This window comes from Triplophysa dalaica, chromosome 3, assembly GCF_015846415.1.
Source record: "Triplophysa dalaica isolate WHDGS20190420 chromosome 3, ASM1584641v1, whole genome shotgun sequence".
NCBI lineage: Eukaryota > Metazoa > Chordata > Actinopteri > Cypriniformes > Nemacheilidae > Triplophysa > Triplophysa dalaica.
The window spans coordinates 18,014,909-18,026,627 of NC_079544.1; the positions used below are offsets into that span (position 1 = coordinate 18,014,909).

At 36.6% G+C, this 11,719-nt stretch overlaps 1 protein-coding gene across 2 annotated transcripts; it reads left to right on the plus strand.

Moving 5' to 3' along the window:
* Positions 1 to 1,039: 1,039 nt before the first annotated feature.
* On the plus strand, positions 1,040 to 10,502 carry LOC130417901 (uncharacterized). Of its 2 annotated transcripts, none has more exons than XM_056743748.1 (7): positions 1,040 to 1,100; positions 1,814 to 1,903; positions 4,941 to 5,144; positions 5,284 to 5,391; positions 5,753 to 6,760; positions 8,481 to 8,649; positions 10,041 to 10,502. In XM_056743748.1, coding segments are annotated over exons 2-7 (1,620 nt in total). In that variant the 5' UTR covers positions 1,040 to 1,100; positions 1,814 to 1,902; the 3' UTR covers positions 10,171 to 10,502. The 2 variants fall into 2 exon arrangements, with proteins under 2 accessions (XP_056599726.1, XP_056599727.1); XM_056743749.1 differs by having other exon boundaries at positions 5,002 to 5,144.
* Positions 10,503 to 11,719: the final 1,217 nt, after the last annotated feature.

Below are 11,719 nucleotides of genomic sequence, written 5' to 3' on the forward strand. Positions count from 1 at the left end.
TTACATTTTGGGGTGAACTATCCCTTTAAGTCCTGCACATCAGAAACAAACCATCAGACAAACTATTGTATCAAAATAGTTCACTCTATATATGATTTACATAATCAATTACTAGTGATGGTTTGTTGACTTGATCGTAGCAGCTTAATTTCCGGCGCATCCAGGTGTGTGTACGTGTGTAAAGAAAAGATCCCCACATTTCCCCAGCATCCTTCAGGGCTCAAAGGCTCCCAACTAAATATACACTGTAAAAAATAAATATTTTTTTACAGTTTTTGCCAATAAATTTTACAGTGCTTTCACTGTTTATTTAAATTACAGAAATGTTTCATTAAAATTACAAAAAAAAACTGTTTATTGACATGTGTAACGTAATTTAACAGAGAAACTTTGTATAAATGGAATACAGTATATATCTGATTTTTAACATAATTTCAATGATAATTTTAAAGAAACTAACTGTAAAAAAAAGGTTTTTTTATTAACCAGCTGGCCTCTTTTAATACATGAAATACTGTAACAACTGTGTTAATTTCTGACACCCCTAAGCTTGTCACAGATTATCAGAGATCTGTTAGAAATAGAGATATCCTAGTTAAAAGTATATCAATCTACTTGTGTTAAGCAGGCCTCTTTTTTTGTTTTTAAAACCAGTCTTAAAACCCATCTTTTCTCTTTGGCTTTTGACACCTAGTTAGATGTCGACTTTATTTGCTTGTTTTAATTTGTTACTTTGAATGCTTTTATTGTGTGCGTATTAATTGTACTTATGTTTATTTTTCTGTACAGCACTTTGGACAACACTTTAGTTGTTGTAAAGTGCTTAACAAATAAAGTTGGTGTGGTATGGCAAGTTTAGCTGTTTTAAAACCGTTGCAATTTAAATAATAAGCTACGAAAACCAATGCAAAAGACAAATCACCAACCTCTGTGTTCAGCAAATCATTTTCACGGCAATAATTATCTAAGCCAATCAGAATTGACACCTCTGCTACGTTCTTGGCGCACGCAGAAAGAAGCGCGCGATATGATGAAGAGTGAAGACGGCGGCGCGCTGGTGAACTATTCTGCTGTTTTCGAAGAAGCAACACTTGTGAGAGGTAACGTTGAAAATATTTACTGACACATTCTAAAATTCAACGCAATACTGACATAGCTAGAGTATACATTAAGATTGACGACCGAAAACATAACAACTAATGAATGTCAGATGTTACATTAGCTAGTTTGCAGATGCATTTTAGCTTTGTGTTAACGTTACCTGAACGCAATTTAACGTTGCATTTTTAAGAACATTATCTTTGTGTTGGCTTGTATTTTTGTGGCCGTGACTGTGTGGCACGTGGCTGGCTAACTATAAAAGTTAGCTAACTAAAGTTGACCACTGCTAGCAACAGTTTTCAAATATGCTGCGCACGTAAGCGCATTAACTGGCCCAAAACATCGTCAAAATTATTAGAAAAAGATAATTGTTTGGCTTAAAGTCAACGTTGACTTTGGTTTCAAATGGTACACTAACAGTCAGCAAATTTAGTGTAATTGATATAGCCTACAGCTAAAATGGCATATGGAAAATACTCGTAGTGTGGTGCTCGATGGTCACATTGTAAAGGTTTAAGAAACAAACACACTTTATTTCAATTTGTAAAGGCTTAACACTGAGTGACTTTCAGAAATGCCTAAATTACAGATTTTTTTGTGACTGAATCTGAGACTCAATTAAATGAAGAAAATCAATGTTGCTGTTTTACAATTTATTGTAATGTAATTTTGCACAAATATTATGCAAACTAATTTTTTTTCTTTTTTTCAGTTTTTTGATTCAATACCAGGAATTGGAACAATAGCTATCTGGAACTTCTGGAATTGAGATCAGTCAGAAGGCTTCAAGCTCAAACATTAAGTAAGTTTGCAATATGGCAAGTGTTCTAAATGCTTTCACATGTCCTATATGTGGCATTTCTATGGAAACAGTGAAAGGGTATGTAAATCATCAAAAATTACACACAAATGAAGCACATGGTGAATATGCCTGTTGTGTAATTGGGTGCAAATCAAAGTTTACCAAGTATAATTCCTTTAAAAGTCATATGTTGCGCCACCATAGGCGGTCATCCGTGTCACAATGTGAAACCATACAGGGTCCACTGAAATGTGAAAAGCCACATTGCCAGAAACAATGCATTGATCTGAAAGATCTTTTAGATCATTTAAAGTTCCATGTTTCAAAGAAAGAAGAGGTGAAGTGCCCATTTAAAGGCTGTGGCAAAGCCTTTTCATTGAGGTCCTCTTTTACTGCGCACATTTCTAGAAATCATAAAAAAGCCGCATCTGTGCACATGTCAGCTATGTATCTTGTTGATTCTGTGCCAAGCCAGTCTTTTGATATTGCTCAAAGTCCGTCAGATGTAAGCATTGACGAGCCTGAGGATATCCTGGACCCACCTGATATAAAAGGGCTATATATGAGAAACTTGTGTATGTTTTACATGAAGTTACAGGCCAAATACCTTGTACCTTCATCCACTATTCAGATGATTGTGGAACAAGTAGATAGTCTCAGTGATGTGTGTCACCAGTACACAAGAAATCAGCTTAAAGGTGTCCTGCAAGCTAATACGAGATTGACAGAGTCAGACATAAAAGATGTTCTGGCAAGTTTAAATGATTCTAGCTTGCATGCATCCTGTAGCCCTGCACTCTCTACTGAGTATTTGAGAAGGCAATATTTTCAGACAAACTTCTCTTATGTGCATCCTCAAACTATTAGTTTAGGCACTGATGATAATCGAAAGGAACAATTTGCTCAGTATATCCCAATAAAAGAGACTTTGCAGGCTTTGCTAAAAGACCCAATTGTGTGGAAAGAATGTACAAAGCATGAAGATGACACTTCTGCACATGTTCTAAGTGATGTGAGAGATGGATCTGTCTACAAGAGTAATACACTGTTTAGGGAGTCGGGTATAAGTATAAAGCTCATACTGTATCAAGATGCCTTCGAGGTTGTTAATCCTCTTGGGTCAGCAAAAAGAAAATACAAGATACTTGGGGTTTACTTTACACTGGCCAACCTTGACCCGTTTTATCGTTCCAGTGTTGAAAACTTGCAGCTTCTGCTCTTGTGTAGGGAAGAACACTTTAAATATTTTGGCCACGACAAAGTGTTCTCCACAATGCTGTCAGATATCAAGGAACTGGAGACAAATGGGCTTGTGATATCTGGGCATGTTGTTAAGGCATCAGTTTTTTGCATTGCTGGAGATAATTTGGGGTCTCACAATATTGGAGGTTTCACAGAGAACTTCAGTACCTCCACTTACTTCTGTAGATATTGCCTGGTAACTAGAAGTGAGTTCCATGATTTCCAAAAAGGTGCACCACCTCGAACAGTGCAAAACTACAATGAGGCAGTACAACAGATTAGAAGTGGTGCCCTGACAGAATTCAGGGGTTTAAAATTTGATTCCGTTTTCAATTCCCTCACTTACTTTCATGTCAGCCAGCCTGGCCTCCCACCTTGTATTGGACATGATGTGTTTGAAGGAGTTGTGGCATATGACTTGGCCATGTACATCAAGCACTTTGTGAAGGTAAAGAAATTCTTTACTTACAGTCAGCTAAACCGGAGAATCAGGCAGTTCAGCTATCAGGGATCTGATGCCACTTCTACTCCTTCAGATGTTTCTGAAAAGGGAGTTAAAATAGGTGGCCAGGCAACAGAAAACTGGTCTCTCCTGAGGCTTCTTCCTATTATAATCGGTGAAAAGATTGCCGAAACAGATGATCCGATATGGCAGCTGACAGTCCAGCTGAAAGAACTTGTGGAATTAATATGTGCCCCTAAAATATCTCACTCTCAAGTTGCACTGCTCAATGTTCTCATTGTGGAGTATCTAGAAACAAGAAAGGAGATGTTTCCTGATCATAAACTCAAACCAAAGCACCATTACATGGGCCACTATCCTGCTTTGATTCTCAAGTTTGGCCCACTCATAAGATTGTGGACTATGAGATTCGAAAGCAAGCATTCCTATTTCAAAAGATGTGTGAGAAGAACACAGAATTTCAAAAATGTGTGCCAGACACTTGCAAATAACCACCAACTTCTGCAAACATATCTAAACTCAAGTTCTGTCTTTGCTCCTACTTTGCAAGTGAAACAATCCACCCCTTTCCATGCAGAGTTGTACAGTGATGCAGTACGCAGTGCAGTAGAAGCAAGCTTACCAGATCAGTGTGCTCTTGAAGCATCTACTGAGATACAGTGGAAAGGCACACAATACAGAAAGGGATTTTTTCTTTGCATAGGTCCTGGCATGCCAACAGAGTTTGCACAAATCGAACTTATGCTAATAATGGATAAAAATGTGCACTTCCTTGTAACTCCTCATGGTTCACAGTATTTACCTGAGTTTGGACTGTATGAAATTCACACAGCATGTGGAGGCATGATGTGCATTAATGGAGAGCTGTTGTTGGATTACTATCCATTGCCTACTTATGCTTTTTGTGGAACTCGAGTAATTTCTCTCAAACATAGCAAAGTGGATATTGAGTAGGAAATGTAATGCTGAGTTGTGACTGTGTGAGCACTAGGTAATATAAGGATGATTACAGTAGACTGTGCAGGACTTGAGTATGGCTGAAGAGGTCCTTAAATGCTTGAAATTACATTTTAGAATTTAACTTTCAATAACAGAGTTCCATACATATTTTTGCGTAGTTAAAAACAGATAATGATAAAAACGGTCACCACTTCACAAAGATGCAGAAACAAATCTACACACACATTAGGCTAATGTTTAAAGCTGATCGTGAAATGGCTGCCTCTGAAGCTAAGAAATGAAGAATACATTACATTTTCCTTTTGGGCTGAATTGCACTTTGGATATTTATTTGGGCTAACACTGAATTACAATGTCTCACTCTTTTCTTAGTGATGGATGATGTAGACAGTGGTCTTTCTGACTTAATTTACTCTGTCCTGCCAAATTCAAGTTCAAATGACCTGCTGTTAGAGGCTCTTCAGACCTTGGGTGTGGAAACCGTGGAAGATTTAAAATATGTCCAGGAGGCAGATCTTGTTAATACCATCAGGCCAATTGAAGCTCGAAAATTGATTGCGAGATTTAAAGCTTTTTGTAAGTATACTTAATTGTAAGTTGTAAACACATAAAAAATAATATTATATCCTCACAACATAATGGATCAGTTGTATTTGAGTTTTGCAGAGCGATTTTGAAAGATTTGTAGGCCTAAATCCTATTGTCTTCTATCCAGCTGAAAAGAATGCCAAAGAGATTCCTGATCTGCCTACCAGAGCTGAGCCAGAAAGATGTATAAGCACACACACAGGAACAATGCCATGCGGAGACCATCGATCTACAAGTATGTGTGATGAAAATGTTTTGGCTTAATTAAAATATCACAGCGTATTTTCTAATTATTACTATCTTTTGATCTGAGACAAACAAGCCTGAAAAATACAATAAGGGATATTGTATTGTTCAGGCTTAGGGTTAGACTGTGATGTATCAATATACAATTGAAAATGCTTTATCATTTAAATTTGATGTTAAGCCTGGTAGAATAGATTAGTGTTTCACATACAGTAGCTGTTTTTTGTTGTCGTTTTTTCACACAACATCAAAAATGTACTCGAGTTGTGGCATGTCTTCTGTTCATAGGCCAGTAGTGAATGCTAAAATTTAATGAACTATTTTGAGATATTTTTTTCTGCCCTCTCCAGGTGAAAACAGTGCAGATCATTCCAACTCTCCACAGGCTTCCTCAAGCTCAAGTGAAGTCTCAACTCCTCATAGAAACACTCCAGTGGATAACAACTGGCACTTCAATTTTGAGATACCCTGGAGTAAAATGCCGTCAGAACTTACAAGAAAGCTCGAAAATAAAGAGCGGCCAACAGGACGTGAAAGACGTGAACTGATTCGCCTGATGTTAGGAGAGATTCTAACCATCTGCCCTACACCAGGGAAGAAACATCTATGTGAAATTGCCAGGAAGATTGTTTCAAGATATCCTCTGTCATTTAGAGATGTTATTGAAGATCAAGTTGTTGGTAGTGGTTATGACTCCCTTACCAAGCAGCTGCAGGCTAGACTTGACAACATGAAAAGAGGGAAAACCTCACTTTACCTGAAAAGACAGACGTCCAGCACAAGTGAGGGAGAAGACCCACCTTCCAAGATAAGAAGAGTGGATACATATGGTTGCACAAATTGGCAACCAAAACGGCTGCCACCGGGTGAAACCGAGGAGACTCAGAAATGTGCACAAGAAGAATTAAAGAACATGCACAAAAACAAAAGCAAGAACACCAAAAGTATTCAAGAAAAAATGCTGGCTACTTTCTACACTCAGAGAAGCGACATATGTAAAATGGAAACCCCTTTTTTGGTAATAGAGTGGCCATATCTGTTTGAGATGTGCGGGATAATGGTCCACTTCAAAGAGCTAACAGATATGGATGTTGACAGAGGAGCCATCTCAAGTAAATCTGAAAGAGTCATTTCATATCTCATGTCCCATGACAAGAAGAACAGCAAAATAGGGGGCATCCTAGAAGGCATTGAAAGTGCCAAAGCGAAGCATCTAGATCCTTATCTTCCTGGATGTGTGATGCTGCTTCTGAAACATTTCAGTGAAGATCAGGCAAAGATGTTCGTGATGGTTGATGAGACGTGTCTGCCGTCTGAAGTTGATCAACTGCCCAGCACGCCTTGCGTCGTTGTGTGTGGTATGTGGTATTTTATGTTTTAACCCATTTAAGCAAAAGGCATTTTTAAATATATGAATGGGTTGATACAGGCATATTAAATCAGGGGCTGGCTGGAGATTCTAGTAAACTTAAGTATATCTTGTGAATGGGTGAAGCATTTTCTGTAATTAGACCTTCATCAGCGTAGCACTAGCATTATGGAACTAAATTAATTTTTTTTTTTTAAAGTTCATTAAAGGGGTAGTCAAGCCGAAACAGAAAATTGGCATTAATACACCATTATGTCATTCCAAACTATCAGCTGTTTATGTCCATACATTGATGGAACTTGTTGGTTACCATTCACCTTTAATGTAATCCACGTTACTCGTGTTTTAATTCAAGTCTTCTGAACAAATATGGTCACTTTATATGAGATTTATTAACTACAGTATCAAATCATTTTAGTGTACTTCCACATCACATACAAAATGTCACATCTCTTTTAGCATATAATTTCATTAATCACCATTGCCATAATGTATAGACAAATTAGGTTTCACTTTACGGCCTGATTTATTTTATATGTGATTTTAAATTGAGTGTTACAACTGCATTTTATATTTATAAACAGTAAAGGGATTTTTTTGCTTCAGAAGACTTGGATTTAACCTCATGGGTCAAATGGATTACACTCATGCTTTTATCTTTGTGTATCCTCAATGTTGGTTGCCTTTCATCTACATTTTTTGGATCTAAACAGCTGATAACTTTTAAAGGGTTAGTTCACCCAAAAATGAAAATTATGTCATTAATGATTCACCCTCATGTCGTTCCAAGCCCGTCAGACCTCCTTTCATCTTCGGAACACAGTTTAAGATATTTTAGCTTTCTGTCCCTCCATTGAAAATGTATGTACGGTAAACTGTCCATGTCCAGAAAGGTAATAAAAACATCATCAAAGTAGTCCATGTGACATCAGTGGGTTAGTTAGAATTTTTTGAAGCATCGAAAAAACATTTTTGGTCCAAAAATAACAAAAACTACGACTTTATTCAGCATTGTATTCTCTATTCATCTGTAGTATTCCGCTGCTGACGTAAGTCTCCCTCAGACTGTGTAAAAGAAGCGCACCAGATGACACGTCAGCAGTCTGAGGGAGACTTACGTCAGCAGCGTCACTGCGGAGTCCTGAACGCGGATTGACAACAGACCCGGAAGAGAATACAATGCTGAATGAAGTCGTAGATTTTGTTATTTTTGGACCAAAATGTATTTTCGATGCTTCAAAAAATTCTAACTAACCCACTGATGTCACATGGACTAGTTTCTGGACATGGACAGTATACCGTACATACATTTTCAATGGAGGGACAGAAAACTCTCGGACTAAATCTAAAATATCTTAAACTGTGATCCGAAGATGAAAGGAGGTCTGACGGGCTTGGAACGACATGAGGGCGAGTCATTAATGACATTATTTTTATTTTTGGGTGAACCAACCTTTTAAATATCTTAATTTGTATTACACAGATAAACTGTCATACTGTTTTGAAAATACATGAGTTACTGTGAGAATTATTTTTTGGTGGACACCCTTAACTTTTTAACATAATGGAAAGGTAAAACCCAGAATAGTACGGTTTTCTTGTTGTGCTAATATGCAAGCCAAATAATGTGGTCTTTTGATAGTCGTGATGTTAGACTTTTCTTTTAACCTAATGTTTTTTGACTTTTCTTATTTTCCTATGTACTGTAGGGAGTTCTCCCCTCACAGCTGAAAACTTGATGATTGCTGTGGACCAGACCATCGTGAAAGATGGGGTCACAAATTGTGTTGATGCCCTTGTAATGATGTTCGTATACTACTACTGCCTCAACATCAGTTATCCACTGGAACTTGGAGCAACTCTGGAGTTCATGCAGAGGTAAGACTTAAAGTTTAACCACAAAATGCATTTCCTGAAGAACAAAAAGTGTGTATATATGGCCCAAAGATGGATAGATAAACAATTATCCATTTAGGAAATTAATGGACATGAAACCGGTAACAGAAAAAAGTCTAGATACATTTTATTCGGTGGCAAGATCATTACAACATTTATTCAATGACAGGAGCAAAATGAGCAGACGCTGTGCATTTCTGGCATCTGTGGGAAGACAACTGGTATTGGTACATTATGAACTGTCTATTTCGATTTAATAGATCAAATTTTTTTCCCTGTTGGACATTACATTCTCACCTTCCATCAATCTTGTGGTGCGACTATCACTGTGTCCTAACCAGACGCGATGCGTTAAGATTCCAGCGACAAGCAATTTGTCTGTCTACACCAGACACGATTACAAGATGCAATAAAATCAATCAAAAACCACAGCCAATCAGAACAGCGTGTGGGCGGGCTCCCGTGGCAAGTGCACGGCCCCAGAGATTAGTTTTGTTAAAAACATAATAAAACAAAATTTATTATTTTACACATTACACCATTTTAAACTATTAAAAATACATAAAGAGTTATTACAACAATCTTTGCTATAGAATCAAGTTTGAACATTCTTGTTTCCATTTGTGTAATTGTATGGCTACAAGGCTGGGAACAATAAATTATATTCAAAGTAACATTACACGCTTTTAACATAAAATAAAGCACATAAACAGTACCTGAGATTATCATTGGCATACTTTTTTGTGTTGTAGTTCCAGCCGCGATGTTGCGGAAAAAAAAGCAGTTCTTAAAATAGCATCATTGTGTGTCGCTGACACGGCTGGTTAGGACATGGTGTAACCTTTCCTTTATGACCTATGGAGATGTTGACACTGGCAGCAGATTTTAACACTGGTTGTTGGAACGCATCACAGCCATTGTAGGCACAGTTGCTTAATGGGAGATACTTGTTCACCCCAAAATAAAATTGTCATCGTTTACTTGCACTCATGTTGTTCTAAACCTGTATGAATTTCTTCTTTTGAACAGAGATATTTTGAAGCATGTTTGTAACCAAACAGTTGATGGACCCCATTGACTTCTAAAGTATTTTTTTTCCATACTATTGAAGTCAATGGGGTCCATCAACAATTTGGTTACAAACAAATCTTCAAAGTATCTTTTGTGTTCAACAGAAGAAATAAATGTGTACAGGTTTGTAACAACTTAAAGTTGAGTAAATGATGACAACTTTATTTTGGGGTGAACTATACATTTAGATATGTCTGTCACCTCTCTAGCTCAAGTTGAATACTTTTTATATGGCTCATCAGAATTGCTGATTATGAAAAATGTTTGTAGCACTATATTCAAGTGTATTTCTGTCTTCACAGATGCCTTTTCCGGATAAATCCAGATAGGGGGACCAAAGTGGAGAAGCAGCAATCTAAAAAACAGCAGTCCATAAATCCTAAGGTTCTTTCTTTGATTACAAACATTGCAGACTTTGAATGGCGAGAGTAGACATCTCACATGCCAGCTTCTTTCTGTTTCATACATTTCCATTTAGTTTATATACTATTCTGTAATGTGTAAAGGGTTCATTCTGCTTGTATTTTGTGGCTGACTGTTATCTTGAGTGAGTTGCAGGGTTTTGACGTGTGTTTACACGTTTTAAATTGTGTACAATTCAAAGTACAGGGTTAAAAAAAAGCTCACAGTAAAGACCAGTAGTTTTAACCAGTGGGGAGAACCAGTTTCATTATAAAATAAAATGTGTGTTGCTAAACGATGCTTTGTTAAATGTTGATCACAGGATGTATTTGCAGATAACAAATAAAACAAAATTAAGATTACTGTTGTTGTTGTTTTTTATTATTAAAGCAAATCTTAGTTATTTTTGCAACTTAAAGTTGAGTAAATGATGACAACTTTATTTTGGGGTGAACTATACCTTTAGATATGTCTGTCACCTCTCTAGCTCAAGTTAAATACTTTTTATATGGCTCATCAGAATTGCTGATTATGATCTTTTAAACTTTTTTTATCATTCTTTAAATAATTTTTCTGTGTTTTAGGTGTTTGAATATTTTAACAATGTATGTTAAAATGAAAAGATTTCATGGTATTACAAGGATATTTTTATGTAGAATAACAGTAATAAACCGTAATTATAGGAAAAGAAATTACCGTTTTTTTACAGTATATGTTATTATCTGTACTTAAAACTTCTTTTAAAGACAATTTTCTGTGTTTTAGAGGTGTATGACTGTATTTTAACAATTCATTTATGTTAAAATTAAAAGATTTCATGGTTTTATAAGGATATTTTTGTGTAGAATAACAGTAATAAACCGTAATTATAATATAATTTATAACCGTTTTTTTACTGTTTTTTCCTGTTTTTTTTTGACAGTATTTTTTCGTTTTTTAACAGACATTTTCTGGCGCCCCTGCTGCCAGAAAATTACCGTTTTTTTACGTTTTTTTTTTTTACAGTGTAGTACATCTCCCAGATCTCTGTTGCCCTTGAGGACTCGCACAACTAGGCCAAGAGTAGAAAAATGGGACGGTCTTGTGGTCGGATATGCAGCAAATTCAGAGTATCAATAATAGATGCCACAGTATCTAAAAATAATATTTCATCTACACTGAAGGTATAGGAGCGAATCTGTAAAAATCTGGGTGAGGGCAAATTCAGAGAATGCTTTGCCAAATCCCAAACTTTGTACCTTGAAGTAGTAGTCAACTTGCTAAATTCAGTACAAATTAAAACTTCCATTTTAGAGGTCTTAATTTGTATCACTTGTCCCATGAAAATGTTTGCGAAGACACACTTTTCAGCTGAACACAACAGTGAAATTGAAAAGAATGTACCTGCAGGTTTATTCTCAATCGTTACATTTTTTTTTCCAGGACTTCAGGCTAAAAACTCAGGAGCAAGGTAGACCATTTAGTCACTTATCGTGCAGGATCTACAACTGTAAGTCTGTCTTACCCTGGCTATGTAGGTAGCGGACAGAAACACAGTGCACTGGACTTAGAAAAAGTAGATCTCTGTGTGAAAAAAACC